Here is a 22,564-nt window from a genome sequence, read left to right as displayed (position 1 = left end):
TGTCTCTTCCCATGCAATGGAGAGCGGCCCTGGACGGAAGCCCACTGCGGGCGCTCTCAGCTCCCCTAGAAGATGGGAAACTCCCCAGCCGTGAAGGAAACGAGGTCACAGTCATGGAGAGCTCAGAGGACAGAGCCTCAGGAGCGCCAGTCAGAGCTCAGAGTGGACTGCCCTGGCCCAGTCCCACTTCTCGGCTCCCCTCGCTTCTCAGGGGGCTTGCAGGGAGGACGGACCACGCAGGACTCGCCTGGAGGTCAACGTTGCTTTTACAAGAGGGAGATGAAGACACTTCAGTTACACTTTGGGAAAGATGTCCCTCACGTCCTTTGATATCAAAAATAAGTCACAAATGCCCTATCGTGGGAGGCAGGACCCAGGCCTCCTCCTGCCGGGGGACACTCTACCCTCAGAGCCAAGGCAGTGGCCTGGGGCTGTCAGCTCCCTGCAGTAACCTGGGAAGCAGGACCAACCCAGGGATTTGGCTGCTCAGAAAGGCGGCTGCGTCCGGGAGCTCGGGCTCAGCAGCAGCGGAGGCCCCCGCCTTTCTTGAACTTTTTCTTGACTTCACCTTTAAGTCTTTGGAATCACAAATTTTCAAATGCACAACCTGTCAAAAGAACAGGCTTACTTCTCAAAAGAATCAGCTCTAGACGATGCTCCCCGGGGAGCCCCCCCTTACTGAGAGATTCTGGGCGACGGCAAGTCAGGGTCAGACCCCAAGATCAAGTGCCCCGGCGCTCTCTGCCAGCTGCCGGCCGTGCTCAGAAGCTCAGAGAAGCACATGGCCGACCCCCAACACTCAAGCCAAGAAACTGCTCAGGTTCCTGAGGATCTCAGACCTTACGCTGGCTGGGAAGCCGGCAGACACCAGGGGACGGACGGACGGCAGGGCCTCCCGCTGCCCTCCTCCTCCGGTGGCCACATCTCAGACACGCAGCACCAGGCTCAGCCACACCTGCGGCTTTGCGATGGCTCCACAGCACTCACTTCAGAATCCGGGGCCATCAGGAGGACCTGTGAGGAGTTAGGATGCCGACATTCCTCAAAGCAAATACTTTAAAATGGCTACCAAGCGCTGACCAGCTACCGCAGGGTCCCCAGTGGGAGGAGGCAGCCGAAATGACCCCAGGGCGGCATGGAAGAGCGTCTGCTCCAGATGCCAAGCACACAGCAATCGGCCCTCCCCACTCTCTGGTGCCCTGTCCCCCGGTCCCAGCATCCTTCTCCCCTGGGCCCAGACAGAGCCTCAGAACCCTCTCAACCCAGGGTTGGGAGGTCATTGTATAAATGGAGATGGGTTTGCTCTCAGCCTGGAACCAGCTGACCACTTCAGCTCTTCACTAGCCAGCCCTGGACACCCTCGCTTGTGCATGTGAATCGGTCAGAAAGGCAGAGCTGACACCTGCCCCATGTTTGCCCATGTCACCAAGGAGGACAGGAGCCCCACAGCCTGGGTGTGGGCCGTCCTGCAGCCCAGACAGATGGCCTCTGTGGAGCTGCTTGCCACAGCCCATCAGTCATTCCCGGGGTGCCGGGTGCCCAAGAGCCAGGGGACGCTAGGAACTCCTGCTGGTCCCACTTTTCCTTTGCACCAGGAGGAACCCTAACTCAGGGAACAGGTGTCCCTGAGAGGACCCTCAACAATGCAAAAGCCACAGATAGACCTAGAAGCCGCGCGGCTGTGCGTTCTTAGCCCACGGCAGGCAGGACAGATAAACAGCTCCATACCCCCAGCCACGCCCGCCTGGGGCTGCTGAGATGTCCCCAGCCTCCAGGCAACAAGGAGAGGGCAAATACTCCCCGGGAGGTGAACCGGCCTTCACTGGGAACCTGAGCTGTGAGGTCCAGCTAATGCACAGAGGAACGAAGCCTTCCTTAAAGGGCACGACGTGATGCAATGAGACCACATATTAGGAGGGAGACACCGGAGCCGGGCAGGTACCTGCTCTCTGCCAGCTGTGGCCGGGGGAAGCAATCAAAGCAGCATTTCCAGCCACTCAGCTGGCCTGGGCCACTCACGGCGCACACACACCCCTAATTATTCTGATGCTTGGACAGGAGCAGCACGGTGAGCAACTTCAGGTGTGTGATAAATGTTCATTCTACCAGGTGAGACGGGAATTCAGAGCAGAGAGCCTCTAATGAGCGTGGGGTGGAGGCCAGGCGAGGCCCGGGGAGGTCTGTGAGGTGGGGGCTGGGAGCTGGCCACGTCTCCCAAGGGCCTGGCGGGGCCAAGTCACTCCCTGTCCCTGTTCCTGTTCCACTGTAATGAAGTTTCCAGGAGATTTTAATATGAAGCCAAGAAAAAAAAAAAAAAAAAACTCAATGCAGGACGAGCGGCTCCCCGCCCCGGCAGACCGCACTGGCAGGCCCTGCGAGGAGACACGCTGGACTCGAAGATTGTACTCAATAATAATCACAGGAAACGCGACAAGCCACACCAAGCCCCCTTTGAAAGCCACTCACTTCCTCTCAGCCCCGAGAAGGAGGAGAGGATGACTTCAGGGAGTCCCACCCCAGGCTGGGGGCCACGTGGCCGAGGTGGACCAAGAGCTGCCCCTCCCCAGACACAGGCAGCCTTCGCTCCAAGAAGGCCTGGGGACAAGGGGGACACAGGGTGTAGCTCGGTGGCAGAGCACGTGCGTGGCATGCCCGGGCCTTGGCTTCATGCCCAGCACCGAGAGAAAGGGAGAAAGGGTGCGGAATTCCTTCTTCCTTCACGGGGAGCCTCCCAGCTCCTCTAACAGACACTCTAGAAACCAGTGGACACGGCCCCTGCACCTCTGCTTCTCTCCGGCTGTGGACAGCAGGCTGCGCCTGGCTCTGAGTTCCCCCACGGGGTACAGGACGAGCTCCGCCTGTTTGTACAAGTCACCAACCACCATCTGCCTGCACGACCCTCGCACAAAATGATAAATTAATTGTGCTCATAAAGGTGACCACCTGTGAATTTCCTGAACTCCATCCGATACACAGCACGGGCACATCAACCCGCTTCAGAAAAACCAGGCCCATGAGCCGACCAAACAGCCGGAGCTCCGACGGCAGCAAGCCCCTCGCCCGAGAGCACGGAGGAGGAGCGCCCCAAGACCCATTGTGTGGGCACGCACCCACCATCATCGGACCATCTTGTGAAGGTGTCATGAGGTCCACAGGAGGTCACCGTGACCCTCCAACTCTGTCCCCAGCTTCAGCTCGGCCCCACCTCCTGCTCGACAAGGCCCACCTTGCAACCGCCTGCCTGCCCCTGGACCCCGGCCGAGAGGGAGCCCTGTGCTCTGCCAGCGCTGCACCCGACCAGCCTTCAGCCGGCCCCTCGTCCACCTGAGCACTGCAGCCACTCTTGCTCTCCGCCTTTGCCCTCAGGGCAGCCTCCTGGACCCTGTGGCCACTTCAACCCTCTCTTAGCCTTTCTGTAACTCAGACAAATCAATATGTGCAGTGTGACGCGTGGCTGGAGTATGACCAGATTAGAAACCAGGAAGGAATGGATTAGAGTGCCTGCGACTCTCTGGCCAGCGACTACCAGGGGGCCACGAGGACTCGGGGAGTCGCAACCTCTGAAAGTGGCGTGGCTTGTGAATCTGTCGTTGGGTACATTCTGCCTCCGTGGAAAGACACCACGTGCGTGGCCTAGTGGACAGCACCACCCTCGGCTGGTGCTGCCTTGGCCAAGGGGACTTCCAGCTGGGTCACGTCCATGCCCCCCTTCCACACCTGTCACCAGGGCCTGTCCACGCCACACTGCAGGCTGTACCAGAGCCCACTCCGTGCCACTGAGCCTCCCAGGAGGGCCCTGCCGGGGCTCCTCCAGCGCACCCCTCCTCTGCATTACCCACAGCACCCCTTACTCTCCACAGGACCACCTCCTCCAGTGGGAGCCCCAAGCCCCAACGCCTGGTTGTGTCCCCCATGGGTCTCAGGCCCCACCTGCCCCTCTGTCCTGACCGCACCGTCCTGGGCTCAGGGCCCTAGCCCCACCACAGCCCCAGCCAGCCACATCCCCTTTTACCTGTTTCCTGCCACCCCCAGCCCCAGGAGGACCTGTCCCCCGGGGCCTGAGGCCAGGGGACGAGTCGCCTTCCCTCCCCCTCCTATCCAGGTCCCACTGTGGTTCTGGAAGATCGGGTCGTATTTCCTTTTAGCTTTCACAAAACTCACTGAATTCTAGAAGTTCTGTTTCCTCTCCCACGCAGCTCTCCAGCTTGGGACGGGGAGAGGGCCCAGGCCACAGCCGCCTCCCACATCTGGGAACTCCCGGGCACCAGGACCATACCCTCCAGGTGGCTCCCGTGTCTGTGACACGCCTCCCTGTAACTGTGGCCCCTGGTGGGCCACCTGGGTCCTCCTCCCTCTCCAGGACCTGAGCTGAGCCCCCAGGCTGGGCGGTCACAGTGGGGCTCTGGTGGCTCGTCCAGACTCTCGGGGAGGCTCCAGTGGCCCTGGCCCCCCGCCCACCCCTGGCCACTCAACCTTCTCTGGCTTCAAACCTTGGACAGGAGACCTCAGGGCTCCTGCACCCGGGCCAGGTGACCTGCGTTTGGGCCAGACAGCTGGGTGGTGGGGACGCTGCAGCATGTGTACCAGCACCCCTGGCCTCCGTCCCACCAGACACCAGAAGCACCAGCTCAGCAGTGACAGTCAGAGCCCGATGACACTGCCAAAGCCCCTGGGGACACCATGGCCCAGAGAGAACCCGAGAACCACCAGCTTAAACTCCCTGGAAGCTTGTGTTTCCTCAGCTTAACACTGGGGGAGGGGAGATTCTCCTGCAGGGAACTTGCAGGGAGGTAGAACTTCCCACCTTGCAGGTAGGTGTGCCTGCCACCCAGCGGTGTCCTGGGCGTCCACCCACAGTGTGCACCCCAGGGCTGTGACTTCTCCTCTGGAAGGTACTTAGCCTCCAGGGAAAAACGCAGGTGTGCTTCCACCCTTCAGTCCAACCAGGCGGTGACCCGGGATGGCTTTAGATCTGAGCAGGAGATGCAACAGCTGCTCCTCCAACACTCAAAGGCATCAGAACGGAGCAGAGAGGCCAGGGGCCGGGGGAAAATATCTGCAAAACACACACCTGGTAAAGGACTTAGCACCCTCCCAACCGATAATCGGAGAACAAACCCCAGTCGGCAAAAGACACCTCTCCAGAGCCCATGGACCGGGGACACCAAAGAGGCTCCATGTCCACATCACGGGGACACAGAGACAGAAACAACAGGGGCCTCCACACGCCAAGCAGGATGGCCACGGCCCACAGCGCTGCCACCTCGGGTGCCCACCAGGACAGAGGGCGCCGCTGGGGAAGGACAGAGAGGACAGTGTGTGGCAAGGCAGCCCCGCGGCTCTCCGCAGCTTCCTGCACCTAAGTGTGGTCCGGCCACACGACCCAGCCGAGGCACCCCGTGGCCGTCACCCAAACAACCTGGGGCTCTGATGTGAGGTCGCCTCAGTGTCCACTCACGACTTAGGGTGCTGCAACCGAGGACTGCTCTGAAACCACAGCCCACTGAGTTTCTGACCACATTTTCTTGCACACTGTTTATATCTGCGCGTGGGTAGGCTGTTAAGGACTAGGAAGAGGAATTCCTCCCTGCTCTTCTCCAGGGAGGGCCAGAACCTGCGGGTCAGCCCTCTGGCCCTGCTACTCTGAGCTCTCCGGAAAACCCTGACCAGGTCATCAGTCTGGGTGTCTGATGTCCAGGCACGGGGACGCAGGCCTGGGCCGGGGCCTCCAGGAAGCAGAAGGGACTTGCAGGGCAGGTGGCTGGAGCTGACTGTCCGGGCCCTTCTCATCCAGGGCCCCCCACAGAGAGCGGGTTTCTGCCTCTGGGGACTTTTAAACAGCCACTGTCTGGGCCTGGCCCCGCCCCTGACCGGCAGGACCTGTGGGCCTCGGCCCCAGGTCACAGGACCTTGTGAGGAGGGTTTAGGGGTTGTCCCTCTGCACCAGGTCCTCTGACCTCCCGGAAGCTGAGCTGGGTTGCCGAGCACTGGCCTCTGATCCCAGAGCATCTGTGGGGAGCTCTGGGGACTTGAAGCGTCCCCTCCTTTTTTCCGAATGCCCACAACTAGTCACGGTTCCCTTTTCTAAGCCTGGCGGCACATGACCACTGCAGTGGGGAACCCTGGCCTGAACCGCTGGGTTCACTCTCAGACACTTCCTGCACCGGCCCCAGCACGCCCAGCTCCCGGCGCCACCTCCCTGCTCAGGGCAGGACCTTTGTCCCAACAGATCCCACCCTGCCAGTTGGGGTGGAGTCAAATGCCCACAGGCTCCTGGACCTTGAACTTCATGGGCCATCCCATCCCCCCCACAATCCCATCCCCCCCACACCTCCCCCTCCCCTCCAGGGTCCTCAACTCAGGAAACAGAGTCACATCCTCCCCTGAATCCGCCTCTTCTTTCTAACAAAGAAGGAAGTGGCGATGACCGTGCAGCTGGTGGCCGGGCAGGCCAATGTCCGTCCCTGGTTACTCCCCGTAGGCAAATGAGCAGAAACTCTGACCATCCAGAGTCAGGGCCAGGAGGGCGCGTTGCCCCGGCAACGGGCCTGCAGAAGCACTGGCAACTCTCAACTCTCTATTATTCAACTTCATTACTCAGTCTGTGCACCCAGCCTTCCCCTCCTTCTCTTCCCAGAGGACCACACGGAAGACAGGAGGACTTTCCAAATCCAATCCTTCCTCAGCACATGCTTCTGAGACCAATTAGGGTTTGCGACCCTCTGTGTGCAGCGGGCACCAGGCACCCCACTCTGGAGAACAGAGGCAGGCCCAGCAGCTGGCCCCACTGCTGCCTTCCTGCCCGCTCTGGTCATCACTGGACGCTCTGACTTCTGGGATCCGTGGGGCATCCAGACGCAGCCGGACTGCCCCGGCTCTCACAGCACACATTGGTTCATAAAAGCCAGGGGAGAAGCACTTCATGCTGGGGACCTGAGGCCGTCCGCTACTGCAGGCCTGTGTGCCTCACATCACAAGAACATGAGTCACCTATGAAAACCACAGCCGTCCAGAAAATTCCACGTCCTTGCTACCTCGAGAAAGTCTTCTTTATCTGGTTCTTTGGGGTCTCAAGCCAATATCAGCCCCTCACAGGCCTCTGGGGCACTCTGTAGGCATCCTAACCCCCAGGGATGCAGACAGGACCCCCACACAGCAGGTGCCCCAGAGACTGCAGCCCGCAGGCAGGCGCGTGCCCGAGTCCAGCCACTCAGGAGGCTGGGGTGCTCGCGCCCGAGTCCGGCCACTCAGGAGGCTGAGGCAGGAGGGTGCCTGAGCCCGGGAACTCCGGGACAGTCTGAGGCCCCAGAGACCCTGTTTCAAAAACAACAACAGACTGGAATGAATTTGGAGAGGACGCCATAATTGTTGAAAGGGACAAAAGGGAACTGAAATGACTTCTGGTGGGGACCATGACGATCACAGGAGGAAGGGATGGCAGAGAAGGGCGGCTGCCACTTAGAGACTCATAGGAGACTTGACCCCGGGATGAACACAGGCAGGGTTAGGTCCTCCAGTGCACAGCCTGGGGGAGTGGCCACCGCAGCTTACTTGGGAGCACTCAGGAGACCCAGTGGAGGTGACAGGGGCTGCCCTCAGGACACTAGGAGAGTCTGGCTTGGTGAGAAGCTTGGGGGAGGGCAAAGTGCATGGGGGACATGCCCCCTGGGGTGGGTCACAGGGACCTTCAGTGGACACCTCAGACTGCAAGGTGGTACCAGACGGTGGTGTGCGGTGTGCCTTCTCTGTGCTCTGCAGCGTGGCCACCCAGTACCAGGGCTGACCTGCGCATTTTATGCCCTGGGCCTCCTCTGCGTCACCACCTCTGAGCTTTGGAGCTAAATATGGGACACAAGTATAGCAAACCCCGGGAGGAGGAATGTTTGGGGGACACACCTCCCCTGGGAGTAAATATGTCACCTGTATGCCCGGGGCACATCACTAGGAATACGGGTGTTCCAGGAGAGAGTAATGGGGCCACAGGCATCCCAAGGGGTCCACTACCAGGGAGGCCCGGGAAGAGCTTTCAGGGGAGAAGTCAGGCTAGGGTGGCTGAGGGAAGTCGCTCTGCACCCCCATGGACGGTTCCTTCCCAGAAGCCAGCCCTGGGCCCCCTGCCCTACCGCAGCAGCCCCCTCCTGTCCTGGGCAGGCACCTCCCACCTCCCACCCACCTGGAATCACACTCTAAGGCGATGCCCCAAGCAGGAATCTCAGGCCCCAAACAATGGGAAACTCAGGAATGCAGCTGTGGAGAGGCCCTGGGGCGGCAGTTCGCTCAAAGCACAGGACAGACGCCAGAAGTTATAGTCCTCCCAACTCTAAAAAAGTTTAAAATGTTGGCGGGAGGGAGTTTTCCAAATTATTTTCTTGGGTGCACAGCATAAAATCGGGGGGCCTCAGGGCCTGTGGTCTGCGAGCCCCGCGCCCCTCTCCCGCCTGCTCCAACCGGGTCACAGGCATCGCGCAAAAAAATCACTGCGGCCCCAGCTGGTGTCCGCCGGCTCTGCGCACGGAGGCGTCCAAGGCGCGCTCACGGGCAAGCTGGTCGCACCACATGGCCGCTCGACCAGGGTGGACGCGGGGACCCACGCTTGCTGAGTCCGCCCGAACCCACGGGGCTCTCCCAGCGGCCTCAAAGGTCTCAGGACGACGAAGGGCCTGTCCCAGAGGTCGCGGCGGGCAGCGAACCGGGCGGAGGCGCGGGCGCGGGTCTGGGGACCTGGGGACCTGGGGACCTGCGGCGCACTCACCCTCCTTGGCCTTCTTCTTCCTCGCCAGCGTGCCGCCCAGCTTGCCCAGGAACGACTCGTCCTTCTTCATCCTGGGGGCGCGCGGGGCGGGCGGGCGCGGCGGCGCGGAGGACATGGGCCCAGTGCGAGCCGCCAGGTCGCCGCTCGCTCGCCGGGAGGGGCCGGGAGGGCGCGGCCACCGCCGTCCCCGCCCGCGCTGTCCCCGGCGGGCGTCCCCGCCCCGCGCCGCACGGTGTCACCAAGTCCAGCTGATAAGAGCCACAGCTGGCGTGGCGGGGTGGAGGGTGGCCCGGGACCCAGCGCCCGCGCCCGGCACAGCCGCCCCTTTGTGCTGCCCCTTTGTGCGGCCGGCCTCCTGGAAGCCGCCGGGAAGCCCAGGCGCAGCACGCGGCTGCACACGCGTGTCATTTCGGCCAAGGAACCTCCAGAAACCGGGCGCGTGGCGGGGGACCTTTGCGGTCAAGAACTTGGCGGGCCAGGGCTGCCAGGCACACACTGTGACCTCCTAGTCAACCTGTGTTGCTGGGACAGGTGTGGTGGGGGGACAGGTGTGGTGGGAGCCCGGGGTGCTCCCCCAGGGTGAAACCTGGGCCACCCTGGTGTGGGGCGCCAGGAGGGAAGAGGGAGTCATCACCGAGGCCCAGGAAAAGGGACTCTACCCCCAGAGGAGCCAGGAAAGATTCCACCTGTGACATCTCCACCCGTTGGGTGGGCACAGCTGACTGGCTGGCTGCCCATGGGCATGGGAACCGATGCAAGGCCACAGGTGAGGAGGAGAGAAGGGAATTGCCCCGAGATGCTCATGGGTGGAGCAGCGCAGAGCTGAGGGAGGAGGAGGAGGTAAGGCCACATCCTGCCCAGCCGAGAGGATGACGGGAGGCCCCTCACCCAGAGATAGGGGATATCAGGGGCAGGACAGGGGCGAAGCTGTCTCCACCTAAACCGTCTGGGTTTGTGGGTGGAGGTTGCTGTCTCCCTTTGTGCCCGCTCAGGGCCTGGCCACACAGTCTGCCCCTTCAATTCCATGCAGTGAGCATTCACCCGGCCCCAACCCCCTCCTGGGAATGAGCAGATCCTGGCCTCCTGGAGTCTGTAGAGGAGGAAAATGGTACCACCCACAGTAACACAGATGCCCAGCATGCCCATGGTGTGAGACAAGGGTGGAACGGTGGCCAGGGGCCAGTGGGCCAGTGGGCACGGATCCCAGGAGGAGGAAGAGAGGGCTGGTACAGGACATCCAGGGCTTGGAGATAGAAGGATTGTTAGGGAAGGGACATTTGGTCTGGGACCAGGATGAAGTGACCTTTTCCCTGTACTCAGTAGAGGAAGAGAAGGCCACCAGGCCAAGGGGAGAGAGAACAGCCAGCCAGCCCCCTTAACTTCGGGGAGCCTCCAAGACCCCCTCTGCATGCCTGAATGCACCTCTGTATATTATCTTGTTTTCTGCAGCTTTGCCACAGAGGACCAGAATTCATCTGCCGTCCTGGGTGCCCCCTTTGCAGCACTACTATTGTGCTTAGGAGCCACAATTAAGTAAAATAAGGGCCACCTGGACACCAGCACTGTGTTACCATGATGGTCAATGCGACATGACAGTCTGCTGAGATGGTTGCCAACAGGCAGGTAGCATATAGAGCGTGGATACACTGGACAAAGAGATGATTCGCAGCTCTGCCAGGAAGGAGCAGGACAGTGCCAGATCTCATCCCAGACACAATTTAAACTTACAAATTGTCTATTTCTGGAATTTTCCATTTAGTGTTTTTGGACCACAGTTGACTTAAGATAACCGAAACTGGGGATCATGAAACCATGAACATGCCGGGGGTGGGGGGCTTACTGTCCAGTATTAGTATCCTCTGGCTGCCATAACAACGTGTCACAAACTGAGTGGTTTAGAACAGAACTTTTTTTACCCCTGGTTTGGAGCCTAGAAGTACACATCATGGTGTCGGCAGCGTTGAGTCCTTTTTGGAGGCTCTGAGAAAGAATCTGTCCCATGCCTCTCTCTGAACTTGTGGTGGTTTTCTCTGGTCTTTGGTGATTGAACCCAGGGGTGCTTAACCACTGAGCCACATCCCCAGATGTTTTTATTTTTTATTATTAAAAATTATTATTTTTATTTTGAAACAAGGTCTCACAGAGTTGTAAGGCTGACCTTGAACGTGCAATCCTCCTGCCTCAGCCTCCCAAGTTGCTGGGTCCACAAGTATGTGCCACAGCGCCCAGCTGGAAAGTGCTGGGTCTTAATAAAAATAATAAGATGCAGAAATGTGCGCCTCACTCTGTCCCCACCAACCCCGGTCTTCCCCTGGGGTGTGTTGAGCACACCCCACACCGTCCTCCACATACAGTTGACATTGGGAGAAAAAAATATGAAAATGAGATCACACACAGCTGCCCCTACTAAAGAAGACCACGTGACTTGCTTTGCTTTGAACTGTGTCTTCCAAAGAGGCTGGTTCCTCATAAACGTCCTTAAAGACAGGAGCGAACACCTCATGAGCCCTGTGCCACATGTACCCTGCCGTGTGGTCCCAACCAACCTCAGTCTCCCCCCTTGCCATCTTCCCTGTAAAGGAAGAGGCAGTGCCACGGCATTTTCTAGACCTGGTGCCCAAAGGGAGCAACTCTACTCAAACAGGAAATGCCGTATGGCAGGTGGGCATCAAGAACCTTCACCCCGATCCTGCCTGTCAGCAAGGTGTCGGGCACGGGCAAGGCACAGCCTGCGCCCAGGGAAGAGGGAAGGGCCTGGGTAGGTGGTGGCTGTGTACGGGGAGGGACTCGAACTCGATGTGTGACGAGCATCAGGGCCAATGAGAGAAGCCAGGCAGACACAAGGCTCAAGACCAGGCCACCTCTGCTCTGGGTTGAGAGTGGCCACCCTGGGGACAGAGGGTGTTACCAGGATGTGGGCACCAGCAAACTGGTTCCATATCCTGATGCAGGGAGAAGCTGACACACAGTTCGCTGAAATCCAAGCATTCGCCGTCTGCGAATCAGACCTCAACCGAGTTCTGGGGAAAGACAGCCAGTCAGTAACACCCCCAGGCAGGCTCACCGGAGGGCCATTGGTCCCAAGGCCTCATCTGGCACGTGCCGGGCAAGCGTTCTGCCACCGAGCTGCCACCAGCCCAGCCGAGCCCTCTACCTCGCTTCACCTGCGTTTGAGCTCGGTCTGCATCTGTGCCCCACGTGCCCCAGCAGCTCTGTGCTGACAAAGAGCCTTAAAAGCTGCCAACTTGTTCTCACCTCCTTTCATGCAACAAAGGAGGTTGAGGACTTTAAAAGACACGCACACGCACAACACACACACACGCGCGCGCACGCACGCACACACATGCACACAAGCCCACATGCACACTCAGCCTTCATCCCCTGAAATGTCCCCGGTGGTGCTCACTCCCAAGCCTCAGGCCATTTTAGCGGAGCTGGAAGTGTGGGGAGAAGGGACAAAGTGGAACTGATTTGCTGGTGGAGAAAGTGCTCCGTTTCCCCAGGTGACACTCTCTGGCACTCTGGCTGCACTTGGGGAAGCGTTCCCAAGCCTCTCTCATCACAGTATCTAAACCAGCACGGTGCACGGTGCACGGTGTCACTTAACAGTTGCTGACCTAGTGAGCTGGTGAGAGGCCACACCCACCCAGACCCTCACAGGCCGGCCACCAGCCTTTCCTCCTCAGACGACTTCAGAGACATCAGCAAACCATGGGACCAGGGAAGTCGAATTTTTATTGATCAGTAGGTCCTCGGGGCTTTCTTTCTGCCTTCGAGGCAAATTACAAAACATATGCACTTTGTGTCCTTGAATATTTTATAGATGGGGAATGAATGAACAGCCTGGTGCAAATTATGGATCCCTAGTATTCCATGGCGTAGAACTGGTAGGGCCCCTTAAATGATCCCCCTTCAACAATGACACCCCCAGCTGCTGGAGAAGGGGAGAAGCGGTAAGTGCCTCATGGCTGGGAGAACAAGGGCCAGGCTTATCAGACGCTCACACCTTAGTCTGAATTTTCCACCATTCATTTGCCAAGTGTGTATCAGCTGCCTGCAAATCACAAGGCTTTTCTCCCTACCCCCCAATTTGACAGCAACACTGCGGAGGAAGGAAAGAATGAAGAGGCTCTGGGGAAAGAACAGAAGTGGGCCTTCCTGGCAGGGAGTGAGCTGCTCCCCATTCTGAAGCCAGACCTCTGGCCCCTGAAGTGCACCATGAGGATGGCCCTGAGGCCTGGGAGGGATGGTGGCCCAGGGCAGGGGCCTGCAAGGGGTCAGTCTGTCCTAACAACAGCTTTGCCACTGGGCCTGAAAGCGACTGTGGACAATACCCAGAAGCAGGTGGCGTGGTGCGTGCCAGGAAGAGTTCACTGATGACCACAGAACCCCAGTTCCATTTGTCATGAAAAGTCTGGATGTTTTTGGTCCCAAAATTAAGAATGCAAACACTTCTTCACTCACAGGCCACAGGGAGCTAGGCGTGGTGGATCTGGAGCAGAGAACACAGCGGATTGCGGATTTCGTTTACGGCACATTAATGCCTGAAGGTCCCCATAGTGAGGCAAAGGACGGTACCACCCAACCCAGTGTGTGAAAGACGAAAGGGAAGCCGTGCGGGGGCCACGCCTGCGGTGGTCACCCCAGTGACCCGGGAGGCTGAGGCAGGAAGGTCGCAAACCTCAGCAACTCACAACTAGGTGAGACCCTGTCTCAAAATTGAATTTAAAAAGGCGGGTGCTGGGGTGTGACTCACGGTAGAGTACTTGCCTGGGTCCTTCCCCAGCAGTGTGGCCCCTGGACTGAAGGCCCTCGGGAACTCCCCACCGCAGGGCGGCAGCTGGGCCTCCTCTTGTAACTTACGCAGGAAGCTCCTGAACAGCTGCATTGGGGGGGGGAGCCCCGAGGGGCCCTGCCTGCCACACCTGGGGACAGGAGCCACCAAGCATGCACCTTTGATTACGGAAACCACCGAGGGGCGCTGCAGGACACCTGGGCAGAGAGCAGGTGGCGCTGACCGGCAGGGATCCACCCAGGACAGGTGTGCAGCAGAGGCGAGCCGAGCCTCCACCCACAGCTTACACACTCACTCCTCACTCACCACGCACCAGAGCAGCCTCCGTGTGCCAGGGACGCTGGGCCTTGGGGACACCTGGGAACCACCTGCCAAGACCTGCTCCACGGCTCCCAGGAAGCTGAAAACCCTCCCCGGCCACATGTCCCTCCCCCGTGCCCGTGGACACACACCCCTTCCTGGAAGCCACTCTTGGCCTTCAGATACCCTGTCCAGGGAACACGGCTGGCTTGGATTCTGCTTTTTCACTGCCAGTACCAAAAAACAACACGTGGATGTTTATGTAGAGCCAAGAAGACTGATTTCGAAACCAATTAGAATCATCTTGATTGAGAAAATGATGGCTCAGACAGGCACAGGTGATCAGCCATTCAACTGGCGCATTTGCATCCGGGCAGGGTCACGACTCAGGGTACAATCTGCTCCCCACGGAGCCACCCCTCTGATTACCCACATAGATGGGGGAGGGGCAGCAAATCCTGCTCTTAAATCAGGAACCAACAGTCGAGTCGGGCAGCTCGACTCCCTATAGGGAATCGTCCTAAGGCTGCCAACCTCCAAATTTGCAGGAAACCGGTGAGACGCACAGCTTGGAAAGGCTGCTCAGACATCAGTGATGCTTAAATATTTATTATAAAGAGCTATTAAAATACAGAGCTCAATTTTTTTCAAGCAACACCCCGGCAGATGGGCCTCCGGTGACGGAGAACGTGCTGGGAAGTGTCATCAAGGTCAGCCAGGACAAGCCACAAACACACACCCTTCTCTGCACCAGAATTGTTCCCTGTGATATGGAGAATGTAACTCCAGGCCCCGTCTAAGGCGGGTCTGAGGAGCCACAGACGCCTGTCTCTAAGGCAGAACAACGTCCCCGACAGACCAGGGATGACGGGGTGTGGGCATCCATGCAGCCCTGACCCGGGTCACAACGTGGATGCACTTGAAGACCCACCCAAAGGACCCACGTGGTTTGATGCTGCTTATGTGAGGTCCTAGAGAAGTCAGATCCCCAGTGAGCAGGATGGAGGGTGATGGTGGGGGAGGGGAATGGTGTGAATGGACTCGACAATATACACTGGGTCACAATGGTGCCCTGGAGGCTTTCCCTCCCCCCTTCCTTCCTCCCCCTGCATTTCCCTGTGCTTCTGGGGACAGAACAGGGCCCCCACCCTATCAGAATGCCAGCCGAACACAGGGACATCTACAAGGCCCCTGACAGCATTCCTCAAAATGGTCAGTGCCATCAAGAATAGAAACTAGAGAGAGGCAGCCGCAGTCCAGCAGAGCCCCAGGAGATGTGATGACTGAGTGTCGGGGGATCCTGGGACAGGAAAGGACAACTAAGGGAATCGGAAGCTGGGCTCTGGTCAGTGGCTGTGCACCGAAACTGGCCCCTGAACTGTGGTGACTGGACCTGCACACGTGCCTAGGGACAGTCTGTTCTGTGGCACAGGGGACTGAGCCAGGACCCGGCCTGCAGGCAGGTGCTCTGCCACCTCAGCCGCAGCCCAGCCCTTCCCAGGGACATAGAGTGTTAACAGAAGAGAGTGGGGCGCGGGGGTCCCCGCGTTGTAGTCCCGCATCCCCTGGGCTGGGGTAGAGACTGACCTCGTAGCAAGAGGCCCCGGGTTTCACCCCAACACTGCAAAAAAAAAAAAAAAAAACCACCAACAACAAAAGCAACTCTAACAGCACACCAAAAACGTGGATTAGAGAAGTCACCTCATTGATTTTTAAAGAGCTCTCGTTCCTTTCCCGTTTTTATTTCACAAATAAAGATTTCAGCGTCTTTGAGGCTCATTAGAAGGACAGTGGGGACATGCTGGAGCCCAGCAGGCCCGAGGAGCCCTTTCCAACCAGGCCTCCATTTTCAGACTGTTTTGGACCAATGGCTCCTCATTTCCCTTGGGAGTCATGGCCAGCACTGACCCCTTGCCAGTGCTGGCCTGGCCTGGAAGACAGAAGCTGAGGGGAGCCCCAGAGAGTGCTGCCGGGGGTCCCGGATGCCGAGACCCTAAGCGCCTCCGGCACGAGCACCACTAGGTGTCCTTGCTCTGCTCTTTAGGGTCACCTTCTTCTCCTTGGCACTCACACAGCTGGAATGTTGTTGGGAGAGCTATGCAGGGATGGCCCTTTCCTAGGCACACAGACCCTGAGGGCAGGGGAGGACCACCGACCCACAGGAGGGGAGAAGACGAAGCCACAGAAACGGCGGACATTGGAGAGACTGTGGGGAAGGGACCTTAGGGGGAGGGGGTGCACTGAAAGGACCTGCAGACAGGGTACTGAGGGGTCTTTAGGGCTAAATAGGAGCCAAATTTCCTCTGGAATCAGGAGGGAGCCAGCTGCGTGGGGCCCTGTGCCCAGCCCAGTGCTGTGGAAAGAATGAATGAACAAAGGACCCGCAGGGGACTCCTGGGCGCATGCTCCTCCCGCCCCAAGATAAGGTTTCCTGTTCCCAGCCCGGAAGAGCAGGGAGGGGGCTGTTTTCCAACAGCAGGAAACTCTGAGGCCCTGGTCTGGGGCCGTGGAAGCCATCGGAGGCTCCAGGGTCAGGCTCAGGGAGCCCAGTCCTGGGGGTCTGCGCAGCTGGCTCCCGACAAGGCCCAGCTCATCTCGCTGGTTTGAACTTGGTGGTGAGTCACACTTGACCCTTACGCAGCCCAGCAGCATTTCAGGGGGATGCTGTCCTGTTTGACCTCAGTGCTTCTCCTGGTAGGGCAGTGTGTCAATTTTCACGCCCAAGTCCAACATCAAGGCCACAGCAACGTCTCTTTATTATGTTCTAATGTGTCCAGCCGCAGCTCAGCCCACTTAGTATTTCAGGGAAATTACATTAGGAGGATCGGTAATTTCTGGGTATGATAATAAGATCGAAGCAATTGTATTTGGGTCTCTGACTCAATATGAGGAGGTCACCTTCTATTTTCCAGTGACGGATGGTTCCAGGCCTGCTATTATCTCAACCAGACGAAAGCGGAGTGTTTTAATTGACCGGCACATCCATGTAGTGATCAGCTAGGGACGGCTTCCTCCATCTGACAAGATTGATTGCTTGGAGGGGGCAGGGATGCGAGGCTGTAATTTTCTCAGTTGGTCAAATTCATAGAATGTACTTTCTTTTCAAAAATGATTACTATTTATTTTTCTAGGAAGATAATGCTGCATCTCCTTTGGCATGAGCATCCTTTGTTCTTAAAAGTTACCTAATGACTTGGCAGAGGAATCCAGTCATTTACTTGTCAGTGAAATGCCACAAATAAGGCCACAGCCCTGGCATGAGACAAGGTGCCGTGACATCACCGGCCAGCTTGTTCCCAGGCAAGGCGCTGCTCAGGCTGAAACACGGTCGGTTGGTGTGACCCAGGAAAGTAGCCTTGAGGTGGCCACCCCGGGTTCCCTTCTCAATCAGAAATCTACGCTGTAAGTGGGAAAACCGCCTTGCCATTTAATCCAAGTCTAATGCTGCTCTTCAGTCTCTCAGGGGTTTACAAACCTTTCTCCTTCAGACTACAGCCATTATCTGGATTGTCTCCCTGCCCATCACCTGCCCCCTCCGACCAGGCACTCCGGCTCTGAGCTAGCCCCCGGGTGCCAGGCACTCTGCCAGGCCTCCTGCTACCCCTTTCACAGAACCCGATCTGTACCTGACCACGAAAGGAGGGCTACTTCCCAGCTCCGCCCCCTGCCCAGGGGCGTCCTCCTCACTCAGGTCCACACCACCTGTTACCGGTGCTCTCGGAATGACTATCGCAAATAGCAGAGACCACATGGGGAGGACCCCAAAGCCTCCGAGAATTTGCTTTGGACAATGATAGATCAGTGAGTCCCAGAGAGTCATGCAGACCCCGGGGACCCTGACCTCTTCCAAGAGGTTCATAAGGCCAGCACTGTTTGTAGTGCAGACTGATCTCAGGGCGAGGCGTGCTGGGCCAGCACTCCCCAGAGCTCACTGGGTGGACAAGCCCCTCGGGACGCAGAAGCATGTGCCCTAGCACACAGCAGCCAGAGGCCCCAAGCAACTGTTGGACACCACCTGCCTCGACCCCACGAAGTGACACAGAGAGCCAGATTACGTAACAATGAAGCAGTAGGGAGGACCAAGTCCCTGCACCCCTCTCCTCCATACCCCTGTGCCCCAGGCCCCTTGGCCTCTAGGAAAGCCCTGGGGCTCCCAGGCAGAGCCCATTTTTGCCTGGAAGGGCTCCTGGCACGCGGGTATCCAGACGTGGGCATCTGGCAGATGTTTCCTTAGGAACAAGTTAAGGGAACTTCAAGGAAAGCCACGCTGCATTTGATGCCCATGATGAAAAGAGCCTTCAGCAAAAATCGGTATTTGAGGAAATTCGTGTCTACCTCCGAGAGCCTGGCGGTGTCCACCGACTCTGATGTAATCAGTGTCGAGACTAATGAACGTGATCTTTGTATTTGCATAATCGTGACATATGTCAGCATTTGGGAGGTTTGAATAATTCAGGGAACCAGTACTTCCCAAAGGACCACGGTGTGATGTCACAAAGCCATGCCTGAGTGTCAGCTCCTGGCAGTGCCAGATGGCCCCGAGGCTCACACGAGTGGACGTGGAGAGGTCCTGGGTGGGGCTGCAGATGCCACTTTGCAATTAACTTTAAAAAAGTGTCACTGTGGAGGCCGGGGGTGGCCCTGTGGAAAGCACTTGCCTGGCGTGTGGAGACCCTGGGATCCACCCGGCACTTCGGGGAAACGGGATTAAAGAAGAGAGGAGGGGGAATAGTATCCCTGCCTGAGTTTCATGAACTCCAAGAATATTCAGTTTTCTACAAAGGCTATTAAGACATCCTCCTTGCCAGGTGCAGGGGCACACGCCTGTGATCCCAGTGGCTCGGGAGGACGAGGCAAGAGGATCATGAGTTCAAAGCCACCCTCAGCAACTTAGCGAGACCCTGTCTCTAAACAAGATATAAAAAGGGCTGGGTGGGGCCGGGGCCGGGGCCGGGGCCGTGGCCGTGGCTCAGTGGTAGAGCACTCGCTGGGTTCGAGCCCTGGGTTTGAGCCTCAGCACCATGTGAAAATAAATAAAATAAAGGTATTGTGTCCAACTACAACTAAAAAAATAAAAGGGCTGGGAATGTGGCTCAGTGCTTAGGGCCCTGGGTTCAATCCCTGGTTCCAACAACAACAACAAAAACCCTCCTCTTTCAATTACTATGTATGTGAGAGTCTGTTATTTTTAAATGAATTAGTATTTTAATATTTTTGAGATGTCTCAGTTTTAATTTCTAACATCAACCCATAGACAGAAGCTCTTTGGGGACTTCAATAATGCTGGACAGTGCTAATGGGGTCCTGCGCTGTGAGCTTGAGAAACGCTGGTACTCACCATCATCTGATGAAATCAGCGGAAAAAAAGGGACACAAAGAAACGTCCGCATTGTCATTGTCCCTGGGGTCCAGATCTGGGTGCTGTAACTGCGCTTTAAGGAGCCACCCGTGCGCGGTAGCGCTGGGGGCCACTGGCCACCTTTATGTTTTGTGAGTGGGGCTGACGGCGTGGGAGAGCCAACCTGGGCCCAGGCCTCGCCGCACCCCAGACCCGCCCTGGAGCACCTGCCACTGACCTGTGCTCAGAGGCTCCAACAGAACCACAGAACGCTGTGGACGCCAGGGAACAACGAGGAGCAGAGCGGCGCCCTCTCTGCCGCCTGGCCATGGAGCACAGAGCGCCCGCTCGAGTCACAGCTGCTGAGTGACAGGCTGGGCTCCGAGTCCAGTCCAGACCACAGACGAGTGCCTGCAGCTGCCTCCCTGGGTGGATGTCCCCAGCAAGCCCCAGAAGGCCCTGGGTAGTATCCCCTGGAGGGTGGACTCACAGAGCTGAAGAGACTGGACCTGGTCAACTGCCTCTGGGGGAAGAGCCAGGATCCGACCTGGCCCCAGGAACGTGCTCAGAGGCCTCCCCTCCGTCTGGGTGGACGAGCCAAAGGCCACACTGTGGTTTGTATGTCCCCCGAAGACGGGGCCTTAGGCTTGGGCCCTACCATGGCACTGCTGAGGGGTGGTGGGAGCTGTAAGGTAGGCCTAGTAGGAGGTCTTTAGGCCACTGGAGTGTGCCCTCAAGGGCACGGCAGCCCCAGCCTCCCCCTCCTCTCCGCTTCCTGGCCACGAGGGGAGAGAGCGGTCTGCCTGCCACACACACCAGCCCCGAGGTGCTGCCACGGGCCCAAAGCAATGCAGCCAACGGAGCATGGGTGGAAACCTGTCCAACCGTGAGCCAGGCAAGCCTGCTCTCCCCAGGTCGGACACCTCAGCCATCTGTTAGAGCAACAGGAAGCTGACCGGCGGCCGTGAGGCCAGGAGCTCCTGGGAGCTCGGCCACAGCAGCAGGAACGCCCGCGCCCAGTCCAGCCCACCCCGGTAGGAACCGGGCCCTTGTCTGTCGGAGCCGTGTTTCGCTGGGTGTCCGAGTGTGAGGCGGCCCCACCGTCTCTCATTAACACAGTCAGCGGCGCTCGTCCCTGGGGGCCTCTTCCCCTGTGCTCTGTGGCATCTGGAGGCAGGCACCTGTCTCAAAGGAAGCTTATCTGGTGTTTAAAAACAGAAACTGGAAATTGGGGTTCTTCGGCTGGGGAGCTGCTGGCCTGAGGAGAGTGGCGCGGAGGGAGGGTCCTGAGGGAAGCGCTGGGGGTTGGCCGCACCTTACCAGCTTTGTGGTGGCCGAGGGAGTTGTCCTGTGTCCTGGTAACCACAGCACTGGGCACAACAGTGTGCCCCCAGGTGGGATGGCGGGCTGCAGACAGCAGGTGGGACACGGGAGGTGCCTGGCACCACTGCAGGACACCCCCAGCTGGTGATGTCGAGGACACCACCTGGCTCCCAGGCGTCATGAAGATGGGGGTGAAAATCAGTCTCCTGGTGACGGGGGAAAAGGGCTGACCCAGCTGGTCCCCAACAAGAAACGCAGCCTTCTCCATCAGAACCTGCAGCTGGCCTCGTGGTCTGCCCTGAGCAGAGTAGGCAAAAGGTTAACTGAACCAACGTCAAACTCTGATCCGGTGCAGAACTTTCAGGTCTTTAGAGGAGACGCAGAGGAGGACACTCTCCTACCCGTCATTTGTCTTCTCTGCCAGCTCCTAAAGCAACGGCAGAGCATCTCTTTCCCCAGGAACTCGCCTGGTTTTGGTCTCTTGGTGGATGCGCTTCCTGAGCTGCCCCTGGCTGGATGCTCCGCTCTGCCGCCTGATCCCACCTGAGAATGACGAGGACACACCTCTCTACCCAGGGTCCTAGCTGTCACCTCACCTCCTAAAGGCGTGGCCTGTGGAGTCAGCCTGCAAGTTGAATGCTGTGGCCCTGCTGGTGACAGCAGGGGCCCAGGCGCTTAATTAAGAAGCCGGTTTCAGCCCCAGGGCGCCGTCCCTGCCTGTCTACACCCAGGCCTTCACGGCTGGCTGCTGCTTGGTCCTCCACTGACACGGGAGGTGGACCCTCAAAGGTCAGTGTCCACAGTATGTGCTGCGCAGCTCTTGCTGCTCTTGACACGTGGCTTTCCCGTTTCGCTAAAGGCGTGAATGTGAAATGAAACAATAAGCTGTTTGTGGAAGAAGGCCGCCTGCCCCACGCCCCCAACTGTCAAAAGAAAGGTGACGTTTTTATTCTGGTCAAGACCCTTGTCAGTCATACACAAGGTGAGGATGGGCAGTCCCGGGCCATCAGGGGTCCACAAGCTTGGCCCACAGATGATGCAGGTCCCTAGGCTCAGGCTGCTTCTAAAATCCCTAGGTCACCTGGCAGAAGCATAAATAAGAGGTCACAGGGAGGAGAGAAGTGACGGGGACTATGCAGGGCATCACCTGCACCCTTTACTGGAGACTTTGAAGGAGGTCTGACTTATAACACAAAACCACACATCTTTCTCCACATCACCAGGGATTTCCCCCAAACATTACCTCGAGAGACACCAATTGTGCTAAGCAGAACAGCGCCCCAGAAGCTGCCGCGTCCTGGTCCTTGGAACACGTGACAGCCAGCCCTCCTGGCTGGGCACCGGTTCAACCGACTGTGATGGGAAACAGGGCAAAAGTTGCATCTGTCCTGAATACGTAGAGACTTTTCTTTTCTCGTCGTCATTCCTTAAATAATTCTGTGTGACAACTGTTGACAGAGCGTGTGCCTGGTTAGGCATTCTGGGTCACCCAGAGATGAGGCAGGGCACATGAAGGATGAAGGACATGCACGGGTCCTTGCAAACACTACACTGGGTTACAAGGGACTCTGATGTCCATGAGGAGCCCAGGAGCCAATCCCCAGTGGACATGAGGAACAAAGACAGCATGTTGTGTGATGTGGCCAGGGAGAAGCCCGGTGGCAGAGTCAAAGGCATTAACCAGCTGACCTTCAGCAAGATCACCCAGTTGTCCAGTGGCCAGAGGCATCACAAGGGCCCAGGGAAGGGGGCAGAGAGGCAGGAGGGGCAGAGACAGGGAGCTGCCGGCTGGGGGCGCAGGCAGGGCCACCAGCCGAGGAAGGGGCAGGCCCTGGAAACGGGAGGAGGCCAGACAATGGGTCCCGAGTGTGTGGGAGGTGGGAGGCTGCTGCGGCCTTGACCTGAGCCCAGGGGAGCCCTCGGGCCCTGACCTCCCTGCAGGACGAGGCGCTGTGTTGTTGACCATAGGTGTGTGAAGACCCACGGGAGCAGCCACAGGAAACAACTCGATACCCAGGCTGCTGCCCTCTGTCTACAGACAGCACATCCTCCCTCC

General features: G+C 58.3%; 1 protein-coding gene and 1 long non-coding RNA gene across 2 annotated transcripts in view; one reads left to right on the top strand and one right to left on the bottom strand.

Moving 5' to 3' along the window:
- Positions 1 to 8,910, bottom strand: part of Parvb (parvin beta) — a 79,200-nt gene extending 70,290 nt beyond the window's left edge. The window contains exon 1 of the mRNA XM_046429160.1: positions 8,753 to 8,910. Coding sequence (XP_046285116.1) covers positions 8,753 to 8,867 — 115 coding nt within the window. The 5' untranslated portion in view covers positions 8,868 to 8,910. The remainder of the gene's footprint in view (positions 1 to 8,752) is intronic.
- A 7,422-nt stretch (positions 8,911 to 16,332) lies between these two features.
- Positions 16,333 to 21,901, top strand: LOC131423624 (uncharacterized). Its single transcript, XR_009225416.1, has 2 exons — positions 16,333 to 16,462; positions 16,979 to 21,901. It is a non-coding gene; the product is annotated as an uncharacterized LOC131423624 (long non-coding RNA).
- The last annotated feature ends 663 nt before the right edge of the window (positions 21,902 to 22,564 follow it).

This window comes from Marmota monax, unplaced genomic scaffold (genome assembly GCF_021218885.2).
Source record: "Marmota monax isolate L192 unplaced genomic scaffold, Marmota_monax_Labrador192_F-V1.1 WCK01_AAM20220418_F8-fsc00051, whole genome shotgun sequence".
In the NCBI taxonomy this organism is placed as follows: Eukaryota; Metazoa; Chordata; class Mammalia; order Rodentia; family Sciuridae; genus Marmota; species Marmota monax.
This window is presented reverse-complemented; position numbering and strand designations above follow the sequence as displayed.